The sequence below is a fragment of the Eutrigla gurnardus genome (assembly GCF_963514095.1).
Source record: "Eutrigla gurnardus genome assembly, chromosome: 13".
Classification (NCBI taxonomy): domain Eukaryota; kingdom Metazoa; phylum Chordata; class Actinopteri; order Perciformes; family Triglidae; genus Eutrigla; species Eutrigla gurnardus.
The window spans coordinates 7,010,776-7,033,068 of NC_139936.1; the positions used below are offsets into that span (position 1 = coordinate 7,010,776).

Sequence of the window (22,293 nt, forward strand, 5' to 3'; positions counted from 1 at the left end):
GTATTATTGCACGCATAATAGAGAAAATAAACTGAGAAACTGTAGATTATTTGAATTAGTATAGAATGTTTTGGCACCTTGCCTTCTGTAACACTGACGGAATCGCCTTGTGTCACTTTTTTATACGTTTAAAATAATGAGAAGGATTTTATATGAAAAAAAAAATGAAATCAAACTTTTCTGCACTTACGATAGATCAGAAGATGTTTACTATGGGAAGTTTATCTCTCTCCTTTTCCAAAATAAAAACTTCATCATGATGTACTTCACTGAATCACCTGTTTCTTTATGTGCTATTAAAGCATGGACAACATCGCAATAGTTAATATTCAAGTGGAAAACCATGTGATTTAATAATAATAATATCTGAGCGTTAAATGAATTTCCGCTGGTTTGAAATCGGCTCTGCTTTGGTTGCTCCTGGTTCTTCATGCACATGGAAATCTGTGTGTTTCTGGGCCTTCAAGGGGACACAGCTTGGAGTAATTAGAGAGTAGAAAAAGCCCCTTAGTAGTCTCCAGCCAACGGACCAGTAATGCCATTTCTTTCTCCAACCACACTATTTACACAGAGCCATCTGTGGCCCTACTCTGCTGGGTCCAAACTCAAAATGTGATATTAATCACTGACATGATTGAAAAATTGAAGAAAAACGACTTAAAAAACCCACTTCTTGTGAGAATAATCTTCATTCGGAATTGGTCAGAGCAAGACGAAAGCGTGAGGACATTTATTTGAATCATGTAAATCCGCACATAGTTAGAGGAGGGTGTTGGATCAGAGCTGTCCCTGATATCCCCAGAGAGGAGGACCAATGAATTAAGGAATATTTGTGACTGGTGTTAAACATGTGTATTTCCATCAAAGCTTTTCTGTCCACTGTTATTAGGCTGTATGTAAGCAGAGATAGGCCGCTTCAGTGGGTCCAGCTAGCCGTCTCCTCTTTCTGAGGTCTCTCTCTCTCCTTCCTCCCTCCCTCTATCTCCCTCTCTCTCTCTCCCTCCTCAGGCTCTGCTGTGCCATCCTACACACACGCACACACACACACACACTACACACACCCCCTCCCTTCCCTTCACTACGCTCTCTTGTTCACTCTCTCAGCCGTTCCCCAGCTGGGAGAGGGTTAGTCAACTGGACGGCCATCCCGCTGATCTGCGGGAGCCCCTTTGGGGAGTTACCATAGCAACCGTGGCCGATGAAGACAGGGAGTCGCCAGCAGGCCCGCATGGTTGTCATGGTACTAGCTCTGGCTACGGAGGTGGGAGGTGCCATAGGCCACACCTCCCTACCCCTTCTCCAAAACCAGGCGAGGCTATGGCGTGTGTGCGTGCGTGTGTGCGTGTGTGTGCGTGTGTGTGTGTGTAGGGAGGAAGCTGGCTGGCTGACAGCCTCTACACTGTACACGGAGCCAGACTGGTTACCAGGCAGGCTCTGCTACAGCACAGCCGACACCACGGCTGCTGCCAAAAATGAACAGAATGACATGAAACTGCTGCTCCGGAGACGTCTCCGTGCAGGTGGAGGATTCAGGCGTTAGAGGAATCTGTCACACTGAAAGTCTCTATTTTATTTAAGAACGTGAACCACGCTGCTGCTTTGCAGATATCTTCATGCAGGTGTAGGAGGCAGAATTAGCCTTTTTTTTTTTTATGACGTGCACCGCATACAGCTACATAAAACCCTGCTGTTCAATCATACAGCACTTGGACCCTGTATTATTCCTTTTTTCCCCTCACATTTGCTGAATTATGTCAATGGCTCTCAGTCCTCCTCACCCACATAGTCATTATACCATCAAAGTTATTACAGGTACTTACAATAAGTGACACATAAAAGCTGTTTGACATATGATTTAAATCACATTTTATGTGTTTCCACTCAAATATTAATACATTTTCTAATAGGTTTGAGTAACACCAGGTGACAAGTCAATTGAAGCAGATGTGTGCTACAGCAGCAGTGCAGGGGACATGGACACAAGAACAGTGGGATCTGGTGCCTGCGTTTGTTGGTCACTCTTGTGCTTTTGTCGTATGTATGTTGAGAGTAATCTCTGTTTTATGGGCTGAACGTGAAATCGTGAAGAGTTTCTCTCCCTCTCTCTCTCTCTGTGGGTAGGTGGGTGTGCTGTGGGCTCTGTGGTGTCACAATGGCCAGATCTAATGTTTCCAGGATGGATCCCAACCATAAAATGCTCAGCTCTCAACATGTTTCCCCTCCTAGGCAGGGAAAGATCTCTGAGTCTCTGTCAAGAACATGGGCCTGGTTTCACTTAAGAACCGCTGGTTGGGTAACACATGTTCTGTTAGAATGGTGAATGTGCCTTTGTTCAATACATTCCTCTATTGCAAAATGAGTCCACGGACAAAGATGAGCGTGAGAAACACCGAACAGCTAATTCTCAGATCTTACTGAGTCATTTTCTGTCTGTGTCGTGATGTGTTAATGTTTCATTCCCACAGCCATGACTGTGAGGGGAGGACGATGGAGGCCATCTTAAATGTAAATTATTCATATCTGTTCAGATTAATTTGTTCGTCATACAGGTGAACTATGTTATTAAAGGACTAGTTCAGTTTTATAACATATTACTTCATGTCCAGTGCTGGAGTGTTTTCTCAAGTACACTTAAGTTCAACTGTTTTTTTCTTCTTTCCTACCCCATTAAACTAAACTACTTAACTATGTACAAAGTGTATAAACTAGCTCCACTTCTCCCAGCTACACCAGTGAAATGCCATACACATAGATGCAGCAGTACTAATCTAATAATATCATATGATAATGTGTCGGTCAAATGAGTTTCTACATTTAACATAGGTACCTATTTGGATTAAAGTCCCATCATCTCAAATGAATCAGATATAGCTGGTAGGCTATACTTAGTGACACACATCTCCATCTAGTGGACAAGAGAGCATACAGGGAATTATCAGGCTCCATTAAACGCTTAGTCTGCGCTGTTATTTCAAGTCCTGTTGCTCCTTCTTCGCATACATGTGATTATTATTAGTGCACATTATTTAACCGGCAAGCTTTCTAAACCAGATGGATCTCTTTGGTTTCCGTTGATGTGGTTTTGGCGAACCCAACAGAATTACCAGAGGAAGTTTGATCTCTGAGTCTCTTGCCAGAGGGACATCAAGAGTGACCTGCAACCAAAGAAACACAACCTTTAAAACTGGTCTAGTAGATTTCCTTCCCCAGTAATCAGTGTGCAGATGATTTCTGTGGCTCTACATCCGTTTTTACTGAATGCAGCTAAACCTTTTGATAGCAGGACGGAACAGGTGGGGCTGAAATATGAGACATGTGTCCTACATGTACCTATCATGTGTGTAGATAAGCCATGAGCGCTGTCCCCTTTGACCCCTCCTCCCCCGTTCTCTTTCTTTCTCTCCCCCTCACACAGCCATCATCTTGCATGATGCAGCACATTAGCAATACCTTGAGTCTGTACTCGAGCTTCATCATGCAGCAGTTGAAGAAGGTGGGGTGGAGCTGTGCAGGGATACTCAGAACTTTGGTTATGGTCTGACTGGTCTCAGCAGGAACAGGGTCCCCTGTCCCAAACAGGGTTTCGTTTGTGTGTTCCATCCTCGCTGACTGGGCAACGAAGGTCTGCTTCTCACACAGGTAGAGTTTGAGTGTTACTGTGCGAGCCGAGTCGTTGAGTACCTCCACAGAGACCCCCAACGCTTCACCTAGAGAAGAAAAAAAACACCATTAATGTTTCAGTTAAAGCCATTCGGAAAAAATAAGACTGCTAGTGAAATCTGTTTACCTTGTTTTACTCCCATTCTTTCAGACGTAACATTCATAGTAACTTTTGCAGAGCCATAAAATGAAATCCTGGTCGCATGTTGTTGTTCCTGCCAAACAGAAACCAAAGCTGTCAGGAAGCTGAATCTTGAGCTGGCATTAGCTGTTTATTATAACTGTCTAATTAAAAATCTGAACACACAATTGAGATCTAAAAATAAAAACCCAGATTCAAGCAAGGAGGCACATCATGTCCATACCTTAAGTCCGATGATGATAACCTCGGATCTGGAGGCAAAGGGGAACTCAGACTTGGTCAGAAAGGGGAACTCGGTCTTGGTTTTGTGGACAAGCCAGATTGACTGAGTCAGCTGTGCTCTCAAACTATACGTAATTTTGCCCCATTTCCCCACGTAAGATGAAGGCATATCTCTGCAGGGAAATAATACAAATACATAAGGGAGATTGTTTTTATGTCATCAGCTGCAAGGAAGCGTTTATTGTAAATATAAATATATAATCCACACGCACGTATTTGGAATCACAAAGGTGAACGGATACACATTTCTCCCAGAGCGGATGATTTCTGAACCTTATGAAAAGAAACGTAATGTTTGTTAAATGTACATTCAGTTCAAAAGCTCTCTCTCTTTATGTTTCACTAACAGTATGACAATACTAACCATCTCCTTTGTTTTTATCCTGAAGAATAATATGCTCAAAATAAAAGTATTTCTTCTTGTGGCTGTGCATCCCTGGGGCTTGTCCTTCTTGATCGTGCCATGTCACCTTAGCTTTTCCTTTGGCTTTGACCAAAAAACACTGCACTTTGGTTTGCCTGCTGGTCACCACGGTCACCCTGCCAGAGAGGATGTCCCCGGGAGAGAATGTGCCTCGTTCATCCAACTTGTTGTAATCCACCGAGAGATGCTTGACCGTCATGATAAGACTACATCAAATAAAGTCCCCAAAGGTTGTGGAGTGGTAGTTTGAGGACAATCCAAAATGATTCCCATGAATTGACTCAAAGCCAGTCTGTATTGATCCACTGTGGTACTGAAGTGGGACCTTGTATTGATGAACAGGGCTCAGGCAAGGCTGTCATAGACACCGTAGCAGTGGACTTCTCCAGAAGCTGTATCTGTGTCACACATGACCACGTGATCAGGAGTTGCAGGTGTCACTTTCACACAGGTGACTCGAGCCGGCAGCCCTGCAGGAGAAATTAGGCCACCGACATTATTAAAAGGGAATGCACACAAGCCTTTAGACGACAGTTCTTTCCTTTATCCATGTATTTCTGCTTTAGAACGTGTCCTACAAGATGGTTGGATACAGATAGTTTGACTTAATTTAGAATTGTTTAGGAACTAATTAAAATTGCCTCTGCTTACACAACGACCTAGTGAGATTCAATACATGTTCCACAACCTTTTTATTGACATAACATAATAGTTCATCCATTCCATTCTCAAATTAAAATTTGTGCAAAATCTTGACATGTGTAGAAATTAAAAACATCATTAGCTGTATCAAAAGGAATTGCAAAACTTAGCCACATTGTCAGCAAAAACACAAACCCCAGACTGTAAACCAAGCTTATGGTGCGCAAGTGGCATTGTGGGTAATGAAGGCACCAGGTTTTGAGAAGAAGAAAGAAAGAATACATATAATAATAAAGGAGGATAAAGACATTTCTGGTCCGGCTGTTTGAATTTTAACAGTCCACGAGGAGTCTGACAGTGATTTATTTATAGTGCATCCGTGTATTCGCTAGAAGGGTACATTCCATATGCTCCATAGGGAGGTGGGGGATACGCAGCTTGGAAGGCTGCTTGTGGTGGAGGTGGCATGCCCCAGGGTGCTTGGTTTGGGTTCCCAAATGTTTCAAATCCAAATCCAGCAGCAGCAGCAGCAGCAGGTGGTGGTTGTTTCATAGCAGAGACCTCAGAGGAAGGTAGGACGACTATAGGGAGTTTGATCTCTGGGTCTGAAGCATATTTCACATCTAGAGTGATCTGTGGAAAACATTGTTGATGTTGTATTGTTAGATATTTGTCTTTATATCACCAGAAGTACAGTATTAGAAGCAGTCACAATTATTTCAACACTGCATAACCAACCCCTTTGGCAGACACCAAAATGAGTGAGGGATGGTATCAAAGTCTTCAAGTTATGATATTCATAATATGCCATTTTTTTTTTGAGTAAGAAAAACCTTTTTATTTGATAGTTGGAAACTTTTTGTGTCAATCTGGTTTGCGTCAGTTAACATTTCTTACAGTATCACCTTGTTTTGTCACTAGAGGTCCCTCTGGTTGATTCGTTAGGTGCAGGTGTACTCTGCCTTTTTAAGTTACTTTTAGTATTTATTGGTAATTTTACCAAAATATGGTGAAGATTACCTTCAGCCTGTACTCCAGCTTGATGATGGAGCAGTTCACGATGGAAGGAGGTAGTTCCCTGGGGATGGTGATCACCTTGGTAACCGTCTCTTTCCCAGAGGATTCAACAGCCTCAATCTTATCCTTAAGGATCTCATTTGTGTTAACTCTCCTGCGACCCTGGGCGAAGAAACTCTTCTTCTCATACAGTGTGAATTTGGGCTTCACCGAACGAGATGAGTTGTTGGTGATTTCAACTATGACTTGGAGATCCTCGCCTGTAACATGGAGGAATTAATCAACTTTTGCAGACACTATTAAGTATTAAAGAGTAACTTAATGAAAGGTGTCACGAACTCGGTAAATAAGGAGCATTCATTGTGAAACTTCTATTTGTCAATAGACTATAGGACATATATTTCTATCTGCCATGATCCAAGGTGAGCAATCAGTCGTGTGTGTGTGTGTGTGTGTGTGTGTGTTTGTGTCAGCCAATCAGTACAGAGATGCCGAAGTGGCTTTGAGGAATTTTAGAAAAAATGTCACCATTACATACTGTAGTCTGTCCACTAGAGTGTGACAAATGTGTTTGTTTTTTTTTCCAATTGCAAAATGCTCTATTGGAGATTTTATTATGAAAAACAAGCAGGATCCTGAGTTTCGTGTTAGAATAGTTATTCTAAGTTGCTTTTATTTTGAAAAATAGGTCCAAACTTGACTTGATATTAACATGCAGTGAGAGCTTGGGCCTTGTATTTTTAAAACGGAGGATCATCCTAGGGTTCTGGTTAACATATACATATTGACTCTATACAGGCTTTTATTTGGATGAGGTGGGGGAGAATGTGTGTGTGTGTGTGTGTGTGTGTGTGTGTGTGTGTGTGTGTGTGTGTGTGTGTGTGTGTGTGTGTGTGTGTGTGTGTGTGTGTGTGTGTGTGTGTTTGTGTTCCTCCAGCCTACTTGGTTGTTTATGGAGACTAACATGTTGTTAATGACTGGAATGTCCCCATGATCATAGTGAGATAAAACTTCCTGCTTTCCATGGCTGGGAAATGACTGGCTTAGCCTGTTAGTTTAGAGTGCATCACTTGTACCACAGTTAAAACTAGTTGGACCTGTATCGATGCTTCCCCATATATAATATCTACTGTGAAATTATTGTGCACCCTGTTATCTTCACGTTACCAGCGAGCCCCGTGCACACCGGTTGGTAATTTAGCCATTTTCATTTTGAAATATGGAACTATATGGAAATATGGACCCAGTAAAAACATTTCTATGGCACTCAGGTCCTGACAGGTTAGGGAGTTAAGTGTGTGTGTCTGATACTTATGAAGCATGTGGCAGTAAACATTCCTCTACCAACAAATACCTGTTCAGGTGTATCCAGTACTGAACAAGGAAAGGCAAGAGAATCACAATTATTCAGCTGCAGGATTAATTATTACCTTGCTTGTATCCCATCCGCTTGGTGTGAACATCCATTGAAATGTTTCCAGAGCCAAACACTTTGACAGATTTATCCTTGCAGCCATACTGGGGTTCCTAAAAGAACAGCCCCCCCACCTCAGATTAACATGGTCTCTCCTCATCAAAAACATGGTCTCTCCTCATCAAACGGTCCAGTTTTAAAGATGTATGAATTCTGTCTAATTCTTACCATAAGTCCCGGAATATCCATGTCTGCTTTGGACACGAATGTGAAGTAGGCTCTGGCCTCTTTTGTCAGCTTCATTGATTGTTTAAGTTCTGCCTTCACTTTATGAACAATTCTACCAATGGTGGCTTTGAAAGATGATGGGATTTTTCTGTGAAGTTTAAAAATAGAGAATTTAAACGACCGTAAAAGAAGTAAAACCTCAATCTAAAATAGTTAAAGTAAAGACGAGGCACCTTTCAGGAATGGTGAAGCAAAAAGGAAATACATGTCTTCCTTTGCCAATGACTTCAGTGCCTGGAACACAATTCCATTTTTTTAAATAGTTTATTAATAATGGAATGGTCTAAAAGTCATCGGATGCAGCTACAATGTATGTTATTGCATATCAATGGTTGTATTACGTTACCATCTTGTCTCGACTCTCTCAAGATGTGATGTTTGACATCATAATATTCCTCATGAGCCCAGTACACGTGATGTCGATTTTTCCCATGATTTTCAGACCAGCGGACCCGAGCTTTCCCTTTTCCTGTAAAAATAAGCGATTGGATTTTAGTTTCCTTAGAAACCTCCAGGATGATTCTCCCATTAATGGTATCTCCATTCGTGAAGGTGTTATTGCTGTTGATGGCATCGTATTCAATCGAGAAATTTTTGATGGTCATTGTCCACAGAGAAATACACAGTGGAGTAGCAAAATCTCCTGTAGTCGAGTGAAGTCGAGGCTTGGAAACCCTGATTAGCCGCTCCTCACTGTTTATATCCGACCTCAGACATTCAAATCTGGTTAAACCTGTTTTTCTCTCAGGTGCTCGGGTGACACACACATGCGCACACTGTGACTGGGAGCATTCAGCCCTGTAAACTCACTGCCCTTTACTAACAAATGTAGTGCTTAAACTGCACTGGATGAAACTATTCAGAACAATTCATCCCACTGCTGTTTAGAGGGAGCACGCTCTGTTGATAACCACCTCTGTGCACATGGCTGGAGAGTGATACCTGTATTTTTGACCTGGGTTCATGACTATCACATGCTACCCTTTCTCACTGTGCCACATGACTCATTTCCATTCGCTGTATTGCCAACGTAATTCAAGGATCCAAGGATCATATATTGTCATCAGAGATGCACAATGAAGAGCAGTAACCCATTTGCAACACAAGAAAAACAACAATGGCAGAGGCCAAACTTAATTCATTCATTTTGTTGCAGCACACGTGTGCCCAGGTCGGCTGTCTGTTCATGTCAACCTAACGTCTAAAAGGCGTGGTTTAGTATTATATGATTTTAGGGCAAGGACATGCTTTACTTCCAAAGCATTTCCTGTTTAAAGAAAGTTTCACACCCCAACAGACAACTTAATCTCCAGACAAGCGGGCAGCTTTGAGGGATTCATTGCAACAAAGCTTATTGAAGGTCCAATGACAGCAGTGAGCAGGTGAAACAAACAGAGTGGCGTGAAGTGATGTGACATGGCGTGATGAGAAACAGGCGAGTTTGGTCCGGGACCCCAAAAAACTAAGATGATTTGCAGGTAAGCACACAAGGAAACAATTCACAAGAACCAAAGATGACACAGAGGCAGAACTCTGGAGTACTGATAGCTGCGGCGCTCGGACAAGAACAACTGGAGGACCGGTGTTTTTAAGCTGCATGCCTGATGAGAAGATAGATGGCAGGTGTGTCGGCTGAGCAGCGTTAGTGTGAGTTCAGCTGCAGCTGCGTTGAAGCCGAGCCAGAGCAGGAACGCCCACTGACTAACACAGAGGGAGCCTGGTGTTTGTGCCATTTTTCATTTTTTAAAAACCATTGTTAACACAAGAGAAAATAAATATAAAAGCAGAAGTTTAAAATGTTTGTTTTGTGATTTTTCTTTTATATTAGGAGGGTGATCAGCATGGTCACAGTCTGTTCGCTGGGGAATGCTTCTAACTTGTCCTTAGAAATAGAATTTGTGCAAAATCGTGACAATATGATTATAAGTCAGCTCACTGATCTAAGCAACTCCAAAACATATGCCAAATTGTCATCAAACACAAGGAGATTAATACAATGATGAGGTGAAACTAAGAGCTTAGGCATCTTTACTGTTCAATTGTAGATAAATATACAACCACCTCACTTTTGTATTATTTGATACAACAAAGAGAAGTGACTACTCTAGAAAATGTATAAAACATCTCTAACCCATCTACTGATGTACAGTTTAACATGTACAGTGTTGCTGTATGTTTAGTCAACAATAATTCTGTTGTTTTGACCTTGAGGTGATGATGATGATTTCTGAAGGCCGATGGTAATTCAGTTAAGTATGCACATAACACTAAAATGACAACATATGGACATCAATTCACAGTAAAATGTATAACAAATTGGCACAAACATGACTGGAAACTGACAAAAGAAATAATTCGGTCACTATTTTTAGAATTACTCATCATAAAGAAGACAGCATCTTCTATTACACAACATACCATCTCAGAATGTTCAACCAAGCTTTTGGTGCTCAAGTAGCATTGTGGGTAATGTAGGCGCAGGTTTTGAGAAGAAGAAAGAAGATTAATGTAATAACAAAGATGATAACTTTGGTTCGGCTGTATGAATTTTTGTGTATGAACAGTCCACGAGGAGTCTGACAGTGGTTTATTTATAGTGCATCCGTATATTCGGGAGAAGGGTACAATCCATATGCTTCATAGGGAGGTGGGGGATCCACAGCTTGGAAGGCTGCTTGTGGTGGAGGTGACATGCCCCAGGGTGCTTGGTTTGGGTTCCTAAATGTTTCAAATCCAAATCCAGCAGCAGCAGCAGCAGTAGGAGCAGCAGCAGCAGCAGCAGCAGCAGCAGCAGCAGGTGGTTGTTTCATAGCAGAGACCTCAGAGGAAGGTAGGACGACTATAGGGAGTTTGATCTCTGGGTGTGAAGCATATTTCACATCTAGAGTGATCTGTGGAAAACATTGTTGATGTTGTATTGTTATATATGTGTCTTTATATCACCAGAAGTACAGTATTAGAAGCAGTCACAATTATTTCCACACTGCATAACCAACCCCTTTGGCAGACACCAAAATGAGTGAGGGATGGTATCAAAGTCTTCAAATTCTGATATTCATAATATGACATTTTTTATTGCATAAAATACATGTTTAATGAGTACCAGATTGCACAACTGGAAACCTTTTGTGTCAATCTGGAAGTCAGTGGGATTTTCTTGCGTTTATTACAGTATTCCTTGGTTTTGTCGCCGCAGATGAACAGAAGAATGGTTCAGAAAGAGCAAATGGAGGATTACCTCCCACAAACGTGATCAAAATATGGTGAAGATTACCTTCAGCCTGTACTCCAGCTTGATGATGGAGCAGTTTAAGATGGAAGGAGGTAGTTCCCTAGGGATGGTGATCACCTTGGTAACCGTCTCTTTCCCAGAGGATTCAACAGCCTCAATCTTATCTTTAAGGATCTCATTTGTGCAAACTCTCCTGCGACCCTGGGCGGAGTAACTCTTCTTCTCATACAGTGTGAATTTGGGCTTCACTGAACGAGTTGAGTTGTTGGTGACTTCAACTGTGACTTGGAGATCCCTGCCTGTAACATGGAGGAATTAATCAGTAGACAGAATACTGTGTCATATTGATTAGTAGGTTGGCCAGTCACCAACGCAACCAAAAAAAGTGCTATATTGTGATCAAAGAAATTATTTAATATTAAAAAGTAACATTAAACCAGGCTGAACAATGATTTCATGAATTCAGTAGTGGCAGCGCCCCCGAAGTTTCAGCTGGGAGATGCTTTCAAGAAGCAGAACTTTGGTACACATTGGTAAATGCTACTCTAACAAACCCTTAATGTTGGTACATATATTCTTAGGGTTAGGTCTGTATCCTAATGTGTGTGATTACTTTTCATCAAAGCATAGTTACATGGCTGGATAATTTTGAAGGATTGTTAAATTGTTAAAGGATGGGTAGGTGATCATATTCAGAAACACTTTCTGTATATTACTTGAAATCCTTGATAGCAATGAATAAATGAAATGCTCTGACATAAAACAATTTAAAAAATGTCATCTGTGGCCGTGGTAGGACTGTAAAAACCCCGTCCAATCAAAAAAGTAGGGCTGGAGGAAATAATTGGACTAACAAAGCTTACTTCCTCATTGCAAGCACTCGTTTGGGGGAGCGGCTTTGAACAGAAGTCTGAATGAAGGGGGCGGGACTATTTCTGGTTAGGTGATACGTTCAAAGTCAAAGTCTCTGTGGTTTTTCCAAAAGACCTACTCTGCCTTTAAGTGTTGCCAAAAAAATGAGTTGTTTCTGATGCTTCTTTGATGAATCATGTTGCAGTAAACATTCCTCTACCAACAAATACCTGTTCAGGGGTCCGTTTCACAAAGCAGGTTTAGTGATAACCTTGAGTTAGTTAACCCTGAGATGAGGGAAACTCTGGTTTTTCGGTTTCACAAAGCCAGTTCAGCATAAATCTGAGTCAGTTACCCGGGTAACATACTCCGTGAACCTAACCTGCTCGCTAGCAGGTTTGCTTCAACAAACCCTGAGTTTCTCCCTACATGTCTCCGCCTTTTTCCGGAATCTGAACCAACTCTGAAAAAATGTGCCGTCCTTTCATCGTCAACCTAATCGATATGGAAATAAAAGTGATTCTAGCAGCTTTGCGTTGGGAGACAATTTTGATTACCTTTCCTTCCAATCACATTAGATATTATCTAAACGATATTCTCCGACATTTTCAACATTTCATATCGCGGACATAATCGGCAACCAGATTCTTTGCGGAGGTAGTGTTTTTGCGAACGGGAGATTTATGAAATGTTTAAGTACATTTGTGTGTTGAAATACCTGCTTATATTTACTGTTTAATATTTGAAATATGATTAAAATCATATGCCTTAGTCAACGTATTTGCACAATATTCTTATGCTTAATTTTCAATTGACGCCACTTTCTTTCTGTGCCGGGGGGGATTACACCCAATGAAAATGATAATTCATTCAGTGCGCTACTTTGTGAACTACGGGAGTTGAACCACTGTCGCCTGCGCCGTGGGCGGCGTTGCTAACCATTACACCACAGTGTCGCTGTGCCTGTCGGAAAATAAAGAGTTATTACCTTTAGATCAATAGACTGTTTCATTCAGTTATACACATTAGATCGGGCAGTAATTGTCTGCCACGCCAACTATCGCTACTTTGCTGCAGTTACGTTGCTCGGCTTTCTCAGGATGAGCTCGTTTTCTACATAAACACTCAGTAATATCGAATGACGCTCTCCCGGTTGCCATGGTGAATCGTAGTATCGGAGCTCCATTGATGATGGCTTTGTAGAGTCGACAGGCACGCGCGTAACTCAGAGTTTACATACTCAGAGTTGACTGAACTAATTCAAAACCACTGTTCTGAAACCGAAAACTCAGAGTTGCCCATCTCAGAGTTGGTCAACTCAGAGTTCAGGGTTAGGTTCAGAGTTTGTTGAACCTGCTTTGTGAAACGGGCCCCAGGTGTATCCAGTACTGAACAAGGAAAGGCAAGAGAATCACAATTGCTCAGCTGCAGGATTAATTATTACCTTGCTTGTATCCCATCCGCTTGGTGTGAACAGCCATTGAAATGTTTCCAGAGCCAAACACTTTGACAGATTTATCCTTGCAGCCATACTGGGGTTCCTAAAAGAACAGCCCCCCCACCTCAGATTAACATGGTCTCTCCTCATCAAAAACATGGTCTCTCCTCATCAAACGGTCCAGTTTTAAAGATGTATGAATTCTTACCATAAGTCCCGGAATATTCATGTCTGCTTTGGACACAAATGTGAAGTAGGTTTTGGCCTTTTTTGTCAGCTTCATTGATTGTTTAAGTTCTGCCTTCAATTTATGAACAATTCTACCAATGGTGGTTTTGAAAGATGATGGGATTTTTCTGTGAAGTATAATAACAGAGAATTCAAACGACCTGAAAAGAAGTAAAACCTCAATCTAAAATAGTTCAAGTAAAGACGAGGCACCTGTCAGGAATGGCGAAGGAAAAAGGAAATACATGTCTTCCTTTGCCAATGACTTCATTGCCTGGAACACAATAGCATATATAAATTCTTAATTAATGTAGAGATGTAATAAATATCATTAATTATGGCCCTGCTTCATAAGGCCCTGATATTTTGAATGCTACACAAAGACAGACACATTAAACACAACAGGACCACTGTTGTAATAGTTGTTGTTGCTTTAAGGCAATACTTTGAATATCAACTGCAGCAACTTTAAACAGTATATAAATCATCATTGTCTAATGGTCATTGCTGATTATTACAATGTACTGCATATCAATGTTAGTATTAATTTAATTCCATACCATCTTGTCTTGACTCTCTCAAGATGTGATGTTTGACATCATAATATTCCTCATTAGCCCAGTACACATGGTGTTGGTATTGCCCATAATATTCGCTCCAGCAGACCCGAGCTTTTCCTTTTCCTGTAAAAATAAGCGATTGGATTTTAGTTTCCTTCGAAACCTCCACGATGACTCTCCCATTAATGGTATCTCCATTCGTGAAGGTGTTATTGCTGTTGATGGCATCGTATTCAATTGAGAAATTTGTTATGGTCATTTTCCAGAGAAATACACAGTGGAGTAGCAGAATCTCCTGTAAAACCAAGTCGAAAGTCCAGACTTGTGAACCCCGACCAGCTGCTCCTCACTGTTTATATCTGATCTCAGACATGCATCTTGTCAAACCCGTTTTTCTCTCAGGTGTTCCTGGTTGAAACACATGCAGCACACACTGTGACTGGAAGCATTCTGTCCTGTAAACTCACCACAGCTTACAAAACAACGATGGTCACATGCTACTCTTTCTCAATGTGTCACATGACATATTTTCCAGTGACGACATGGAAATGATATACACAACTTATAGAACGTTGTTTCACCAGCTCTTGGAGCAATGTTAAGCTTAATCTTTCAATAAGTCGGTCAGTGTCATTTTCAATATAAAAGCCAATAATACGCCAACACTTAAAAATATCCTTATATTTAATTACAACATGTCCAGTCACTAAAATAGGCAGCACATTCCATATTTTAGCTCACTTTACAGAAAAAGACTTCTGGCCAAAGGAGGTACTCCAGTACGGTACTATACAGTTGTTGCAGTGGTGCTCCTAGTTGACAATCCAATGGCCTGTCAGAGGCCATGTGTAAATAAGATTGGTGGTTGTTGGTACAACGCAGCAAAACTTTTTGCTCAGGTTTAACCTGCTTGGCCATTTGGCCAACATTTGTATTGCATAATGGTATTGTAGTACTGATCCCTTTGGGATTCCTGTTTTACTGTTGAGATGATTGCCTCTGTAAACATCTCCTCAGGCGAGTCATTCCAAAGCTGCCCTGGTGGCAAAAGCATGGTCAGCTGTAGTTACCTTGACTTTGAAACAGGAAGAGCCCCACCTGAGGATCTAAGCCTGCGAGTTGGCTTATGCATGGTCAACCTTTCTGTAAAGTGGATTGCGGCCACACCCAAGTGTGTGTTTAATCTTTGCGGGCCTTCCTCCAGCTACCCACTGAAACCTGATGGACCACTCTACATTAAGGGGGAACTTATCAAATATTAAGGCACGCACAAACGTATTAAAGATGCATAGAAGATTTAAAAGAACATTTGGAGTTATTATACACAAATAAAAACATATTAGATATGAGTGTTCAGCATGCACAAACAAAAATGATCCTATCGATATTATACCCCTGTTTTTCAATACACAAACCCTGATTTATGGATAAAAGAGTTACAGATCATAGCAGCAGATGGTGGTGGTTTCTTCCAGTTTCACTGTGACCACAAGATGACGATACATTTAAGTCGTTTTGAATTTTGTCAAATCAGTAAATATATTGAAGCACTTAATTGTTACAACATTAAGTGATAAACTGTAGGTTGACAATTGGATGAAAGCAGTATCTAACTTAATCTATTTATTTAATGTCTTTAAAAAAAAATCTAAGTATCTTAATAGTCAGTTATTTGTTGCCAAAATCGTTCATAGAAGGGTACATTCCACATGCTGCATAGGGAGGTGGGGGATCAAAAGATTGGGACGCTGCTGGTGGTTGTGGTGGGACGATGCCCCAGGCTGGTGGGTTTGTGCTCCCAAACGGTTCGAATCCAAAGCCAGAGGAAGCAGGCGGTGGTGCCAGCACAGAAGGAACCTGTGGAGCCGGCAGGATGACTATGGGAAATTTGATCTGTGGGTCTGAAGCATATTTGACATCGAGGTAGACCTGTGGAAAATATTGAGGATGTTATATTGTTGGATTTTATAACCAGATCCATCATGCAGTATGTTGTACATCCAGGGTTCCTCCTGGAGAAAGTCAAGTAGTGTGAAAACCACAATGACTTTGAAACTTGCGATTAGAAACTTTGAAAGTTGTGTAGTGTGAACGTAGTTTTTACCCTGAGTCTGTACTCTGCTTTGATGTTACTGCAGTTAAGGATGGAGGGCTCCACATCGTGGGGGATGGTGATGACCCTTGTGACCTTTTCCTCAGTAGAAGGAAGGATGGGCTCGCCCACCTCTTTAAAGAGGTCCTTCGTAATCACTCTTCTCTTCCCTCGTGCAAAAAAGCTGTGCTTGCTGTACACGCAGTACTTGGGAGTGATCTTGCGAGATGAGTTGTTCTGAATGTAAGCCAGAACCTTCAATCCTTCTCCTGCAAAGAGACCAGAAATGTCAAAACAAACCCTTGGCAAGACACAAAAACACAAAAAAAGTGTCGAGATCACTTTGAGGGCTGTCACCTTGGAAGAACCCTGTTTTTTCAAGATTCACATCCATGGCTACCATTCCTGAGGAGAAAACTTTCATTTTCTTATCCTTAGACTCGTGCTGCGGTGCCTGAAAGAAGACCAGCTTCATTAATACAATTCACTGAAAAAAACTACACGGAGAGAAAGAGAGGGAAAAGACACTGAAACTTTTATTTTGGTGTCTCTATGTCCACTACCAGTGCCTGCCAGGACAACCGTAGCTGTGCCAATTGAGCTGATTCAACAAGTGAACTACTAAAATAATACAAAAATTTAAATAATTAGCCAATATTTCACGTTGGAACACAAAAACATTAAACCAGTGACACTGAGAATGTTGTGTGCATTACTAAAGCCTTGTACATACAGTGCAGAACGTAAATACTCAGTCAAATGAATCCACACCCCGAGGCAGTTGAGGTTCAAGCAGCCTGCTCATAAAACTTCCTTGCCGGGACTTAACGGCGGCTGGATTTCAGGACAGGAATGACAGGAATGAAGAAACTGAGCACATACCATCAGCCCAGGGTCACTGGTCAGGTCTTCATTTGACACAAAGTTGATCTTTGTTGAATCTTTGGTGGGAATCCTCATTGATCTGCTCAGCTTGGCTTCCAGCGAGTACACAATTTTACCAAAACTGCCAGTGAAGGAGGAGGGCATATTCCTAAAGCACAAGGGCAGAAGGCCTTTTACTACAAATAGAAGAAAGCAGGCAATCAAAAATAATATAGACTCTACAGTAAATACTTCAACCTTTGAATTTTCCAAATGATAGCAATATTGAAAAACCGGATGTTGAGCAACTAAGATGGGTTTTTTTTACCCAGAAGATAATATGCAAGTACCATTTTTTAAGTGTAGAGGGGGTAAGGGTTTGTCCAAGTCATTACTAAACCCTTTAAAGGATGATTACTTACTGAGGCGGTACCTGAAAGCTGAATGGGTAAACATGGGACCCTGGTGCAACAACATTGCTGTCTGGAAAGCAAAAAAGAAATCTCGTAAAGAACACATTCACTCCAGACATCTGTTTTTTTTTCTTTTTTCTTTTTTTAACCTTTACACAAGTTTGAACTAGCAGCAGCCTCAGCTCAGGGCTGAGAAGGAGCTGTGAACTACTTACATGTGTCTCCGCTGTTTGTCAGCAGTGTTTCGCTGTCATCTCCTGGGGAAAATCAGCACAACGAATGAAATGCAATTAACATTTGTTGCTTAAGCTATTGAATATTTGTTCTGGGTATATATCTGAATAGTGGAAAATACATATCAGAATTTCTGCAAGCCCAAGGCGACCTCTATTTGGATCTACTAAAGCTACAAATCCTCTAATTCATTATTTCATCTACTAATTATTGGAGCTCTAATCGTTTTTTGACATTTGATGATATTTTGTTAGCCTTTCACACAATTCTCTTGTCCGTATGAATGATCCCAGGCTTAGGAAATCTTAACAAAAAGGAGTTGAGGTCGTTTGCCTTATGTGTATGTTTGTCTCATGTAATATGCAGCAGTGGGACACAGCTCAATGCACTTAAATTTGATTTGTCATTTTGCACACATATCACCATCCGCTACTTCTGTGCATGCATCTGCTTTATCACAGCTCATCCGTTTCCTGTCTCACCGAAGTTTACACGCCAGTTTACATACAAGGGGGCTCTCTTCGAGAGCGTGTAAACAACATCCGTGCATAAAATGCAGTCACACAAAGAAGGAGGCCTGAGGGGGAATCCGTTTGGGAACGTAACGTTCCGTTACAACCATGTGCTTTTAATTTGAAAATCCATAATAAACGTGTAAACACGTTGGTCATTTAACTCGCGCGCTTACCGTGGCCGTCTTTGTCTCGGACAAAGTAATGCTTGAGGCTGAAGTACTTGTCCTTGGAGTGGTAAACAACAGTCACCTGGCCGTGCCTCTCCGTCCACAGAACTTCTGCTTTCCCCTTGAATTTGATCATGAGCGAGTCCATTGTGCACTCCTTGGCCACTTCCAGCGTCACCTCGCCCGACACGAAGTCGCCATTGGTGAACGTGTTGTTCACATTGTTCATGGGGTTATAGTTGACTTTGAGGCTCTTCACGGTCGACGACATGACGCGAAGTTGACACGGCAAAATCCCCAAGAAAGAAATATTAGGAGCCGAAAGGTGGGAGCGGGATAGAGACCACCTCTAACTTCCGGGATGGGTGTGTCCCACTCGCGATCGACCTTTAGATGATCAACTATGCTGCAGTAACAACAAACAACACAGCGGATCGATAGGAAGTCACAGATCCACGTTTGATGCTCAATACGTGAAAAGTGTATTTGCGTATTTGTTGAGTCAGTCTGCGTATCCATGGCAACGTGTGAGGTACCATTGTCTCACAGACAAAACAGTCTGCATGTTCCAGCCTATGGGCAACAGATAATCAACAGGTTTGCTGCTTGGACTGTATTTAGTTGTTTTTTAAGTAGTTGTAGTAGTCCTTTAGTTGTTTCTGAGCTGGCTGGTCTACTATCTGATCCTGTGTGCTATCCTCCTTATGTGTAAATATATTATGTATTTGTTATTTGTCTTCTACACTCCGACTGGTCTGTATATACGTTTTCATTTGTTTTAAATAAAAATACCTTTCAGTAAATGCAGTCTAATAGAACAAACCCACTGACTACAACATCCAAACCTCCATAAATCAAATAAGATTTGTCTGACGTTTCTGATTGGCAGGATTTATTGGTCTGTAATGGAATGAAAGAGGCGTGGCTTTAGATATGTAAACTGTCAATAACCTTGGTGTTGATTAATCATTCATGTAAGAAGGTAGAGTGCATTATGAGTCACTGAATCATGATGACACTCATACATCCTACACTCATAGTTCTCATAGTTTTAAAATACAAAGTGGTCATGAAAGTCTTCTTTTAGCCTGATGATGGAGATGGTCATTGGAAAGAATGAATGCATCTACAGTATGTGTACCCTCAACAGGATTTATTGTTCATTTAAAAGCAGCTAACACAGCCATATTCTTTATGACATGACTTACGGTTCCTTCATGTTGTCATCATTATCCTAAATAAACAAGCACATGTGACATCATTCTTGCCATTTGCCTGAGGGATTAAGCAAACATGGAATAGGTAGGACAAGCAGGCAGATGCTCCTGTAAAGCAGGCAGGACGACTATGGGGAACTTGATCTCGGGGTTGGAGGCGTACTTGACATCCAGACTGACCTGTGGTGGACAAATATTCAGTGCTTATGGAAAGGATCGGGCAGCCCTGTTGGCATAAAGAGCTACTGATAGATTTTGAGAAGACATACACACCTTAAGCCTGTACTCTACTTTGATGATGTTGCAGTTTAAGATGGACGGAGACGTGCCGGGAGGGATGGTGATGATCCTGGTGACATTCTGACTCGTTAACGGTGGGATGGGATCACCCACCTCTGTCAGGATGTCATTGATTTGGAGTTTCCTCTTTCGCATTGCAAAGTAGCTGTACTTCTCATACAAACAGAACTTGGGCTTGATTTCACTGGAAGATGTGTTCTGAATGCAGGCCAGAACCTTTATGCCTTCCCCTGTGAAACGGAGCAGCATCACAATGTACAACACAATGAAGTGCAATACATAACACAATTATCCCTCTTACTCTTTGGTTGAATCCTGCACACTCCTACGATGTGACAAAGGTGAGGTTGGCTGATTACATCTGCATTAGATTACATCTGCAATTTTATTGTTTGAATGCAACATATTTGAGTTACAGCGTATAAATCCAATTCATTTTCTGTTATTGTAGACATGGAACTAAATCCCAAATTAAAAGATGAATTGCTTTAAATTCAAAGCGTGACAATTACAATAATTTATGGCCTATTTTGTCTTATCTTCAGTCCATAAAAACATTCCATGAGCAGAGGGACTTTGAGCTATATGTGGTTCCTCTGCTAACTCACTGTTCGTATATTGTGGAGAGAGTGTATGAATCACACATTTTAGAAGACTCATTCTCTAAATTTACCTTGACGGAAACCTGATTGCGCAATATTTACATCCATGCCAACTGTTCCAGATGTAAAGAGCTTCATTTTCTTATCGGTGACGCTGTGCTGTGGAGTCTGACAGGAGAAGGACTAATTAGATGGTAGTGTGAACTTCTCAGTACTGCAGCTGTGTCAAAGTAAAATAGCAAACACATTGGATGTGTGTGTGTGTGTGTGTGTGTGTGTGTGTGTGTGTGTGTGTGTGTGTGTGTGTGTGTGTGTGTTGTGAGGTGATTACCATCAGTGATGGATCACTGTTTGGGTTTCCTTTGTGGATGAGAGTGAACTTGGCCTTAGCTTTGGTGTCCATTCTCATCGACCTGCTCAGATTTGCCTCCAGACTGTACTGGATCTTTCCAAATGAGCCTCTAAAGGAGGATGGCAGGTCTCTGCAAGATGTGACAACACAATGTACACTGGATGGGCGACAGTAATATATTATTATTACTATATTATACCGATATTATTATAGAGGCTTGTTTCAAAACAACAACAAATGTGTTCACGTTTAAAGACACTGGTTTTTAGAGATAACTCACTCCGAAGGGATCTGAAAGCTGAATGGGAAGACGTGGGAGCCCTGGCCAACAACGTTACTACCTGAAAGGTAATGAAGTTACTTAATGTGGCTCCCACCACTGGTTATATCAATCAGAACATAAGTTAATATATGTCTAGACATTAGACTCTGCTCTTGACAGCATGGCTGCCCAATTATAATCGTTCCAGTGTTTATTATTCACCTTGATTGATCCATTTGCTATCATTCCGAATACAGTTACTGCAGAATAAAAGCTTTACTTATACAGTGACAAAAGTTAACAAGATAATATCAACGTAACAGCGACAAATACTTAAAAAAAAGAGAGAATAGATGCAAAACTAGTGCTGGGTTGATATTTTAAATGAAAAAAACTTTTCATTACGTCATTTATTTTTTAATTTAAGAGTACCACATTACAAAGAATAAAATATTGAATGACATAATTCACTTACCCTGGCCCTCCTGAATGATAACTTGCTTGATGCTGAAGTATTTCTCCTTCTTATGGTGCCTTATGACTATCTGTCCGTACCTTTGAATCCATGCGACTTCTGCTTTTCCCTTCAGCTTTACACAGAGTGAACTTATGTTGCAGTTTTGAGACAGTTCCAGTGTAATTTGTCCTGTAATACGGTCACCACTGGTGAAAATACCACTTTCGCTTATGGGATTATATCCCACTGAAAAGCTCTTAACACTGTTTGACATGTTACACTGTGTGACCGCCAAGCAAAGCTGTAAGCACGAGGTAAGGCGAGACAGTGAGGACAGAGATTTTATGCCGTGGTGTTTCTCTGCATGCAGATAGACGCTTGGGTAATAATTAAACCGCAATATTGTATATCAGTACATCTTGCTTACTGGAACCTGATTGGTAGATGCTGATGTAGATGCTTAGGGAGAGCAAATTTGTGTTAATAGAATATCATATGCATGTTTCTTGCATAAATTAATGTATTGTAAAACATAATTTAATGAATGAGCTCATTCTGTGGTGACAGCATGCTACAACAGGCTGCTGCTGGCACTCCTATTGTGGGTGTGTCTAACACCTGTCAAACGCATAAGCAGGG

The 22,293-nt window shown here is 41.2% G+C and overlaps 4 protein-coding genes across 4 annotated transcripts; all 4 read right to left on the reverse strand.

Annotated features, from left to right (window-relative positions):
- Window positions 1-749: 749 nt before the first annotated feature.
- On the reverse strand, window positions 750-5,034 carry LOC311023466 (arrestin domain-containing protein 3-like). Its single transcript, XM_084025311.1, has 6 exons — window positions 4,449-5,034; window positions 4,297-4,357; window positions 4,026-4,197; window positions 3,788-3,875; window positions 3,451-3,707; window positions 750-3,155 (listed from the first exon to the last, which is right to left on the reverse strand). Exons 1-6 carry the CDS (start codon window positions 4,705-4,707, stop codon window positions 3,027-3,029), a joined length of 966 nt encoding a protein of 321 aa, XP_083881437.1. The 5' UTR covers window positions 4,708-5,034; the 3' UTR covers window positions 750-3,026.
- Window positions 5,035-5,183: 149 nt separating this feature from the next.
- On the reverse strand, window positions 5,184-18,780 carry LOC311023704 (uncharacterized protein). Its single transcript, XM_084025696.1, has 13 exons — window positions 18,471-18,780; window positions 17,764-17,805; window positions 17,558-17,618; window positions 17,154-17,304; window positions 16,629-16,725; window positions 16,284-16,540; window positions 15,849-16,108; window positions 8,216-8,562; window positions 8,043-8,103; window positions 7,810-7,957; window positions 7,598-7,694; window positions 6,171-6,427; window positions 5,184-5,783 (listed from the first exon to the last, which is right to left on the reverse strand). Exons 1-13 carry the CDS (start codon window positions 18,733-18,735, stop codon window positions 5,517-5,519), a joined length of 2,310 nt encoding a protein of 769 aa, XP_083881822.1. The 5' UTR covers window positions 18,736-18,780; the 3' UTR covers window positions 5,184-5,516.
- Window positions 9,883-14,509, reverse strand: LOC311023467 (arrestin domain-containing protein 3-like). Its single transcript, XM_084025312.1, has 6 exons — window positions 14,180-14,509; window positions 13,833-13,893; window positions 13,600-13,747; window positions 13,398-13,494; window positions 11,144-11,400; window positions 9,883-10,760 (listed from the first exon to the last, which is right to left on the reverse strand). Exons 1-6 carry the CDS (start codon window positions 14,436-14,438, stop codon window positions 10,461-10,463), a joined length of 1,122 nt encoding a protein of 373 aa, XP_083881438.1. The 5' UTR covers window positions 14,439-14,509; the 3' UTR covers window positions 9,883-10,460.
- Window positions 18,781-19,747: 967 nt separating the features above from the next.
- Window positions 19,748-21,928, reverse strand: LOC311023706 (arrestin domain-containing protein 3-like; the record flags this gene model as incomplete). The annotated part of the gene is made up of 7 exons (XM_084025698.1): window positions 19,748-19,861; window positions 19,955-20,211; window positions 20,655-20,751; window positions 20,915-21,065; window positions 21,216-21,276; window positions 21,673-21,787; window positions 21,902-21,928. The coding sequence occupies 7 exons, from the start codon at window positions 21,926-21,928 to the stop codon at window positions 19,748-19,750; spliced, it is 822 nt and encodes a 273-aa protein (XP_083881824.1).
- Between the last annotated feature and the right edge of the window lie 365 nt (window positions 21,929-22,293).

Bases quoted from the DNA above. Each gene is read 5' to 3' on its own strand.
- LOC311023466 (XM_084025311.1), bottom strand. From the start codon at position 4,707: ATGACGGTCAAGCATCTCTCGGTGGATTACAACAAGTTGGATGAACGA. The intron at 3,876-4,025 runs GTATGGACATGA...TCTGTTTGGCAG, and splicing joins TTATCATCATCGGACTTAAG to GAACAACAACATGCGACCAG. The intron at 3,156-3,450 runs GTATTGCTAATG...CTTTGGTTGCAG, and splicing joins AGCTCGAGTACAGACTCAAG to GTCACTCTTGATGTCCCTCT.
- LOC311023467 (XM_084025312.1), bottom strand. From the start codon at position 14,438: ATGACCATAACAAATTTCTCAATTGAATACGATGCCATCAACAGCAAT. The intron at 13,495-13,599 runs GTAAGAATTCAT...CTGTTCTTTTAG, and splicing joins TGAATATTCCGGGACTTATG to GAACCCCAGTATGGCTGCAA. The intron at 10,761-11,143 runs GTAATCTTCACC...TGTTTTCCACAG, and splicing joins AGCTGGAGTACAGGCTGAAG to ATCACTCTAGATGTGAAATA.
- LOC311023704 (XM_084025696.1), bottom strand. From the start codon at position 18,735: ATGTCGTCGACCGTGAAGAGCCTCAAAGTCAACTATAACCCCATGAAC. The intron at 7,958-8,042 runs GTGCCTCGTCTT...TAAACTTCACAG, and splicing joins TGCTTCACCATTCCTGAAAG to AAAAATCCCATCATCTTTCA. The intron at 5,784-6,170 runs GTAATCTTCACC...TGTTTTCCACAG, and splicing joins AGCTGGAGTACAGGCTGAAG to ATCACTCTAGATGTGAAATA.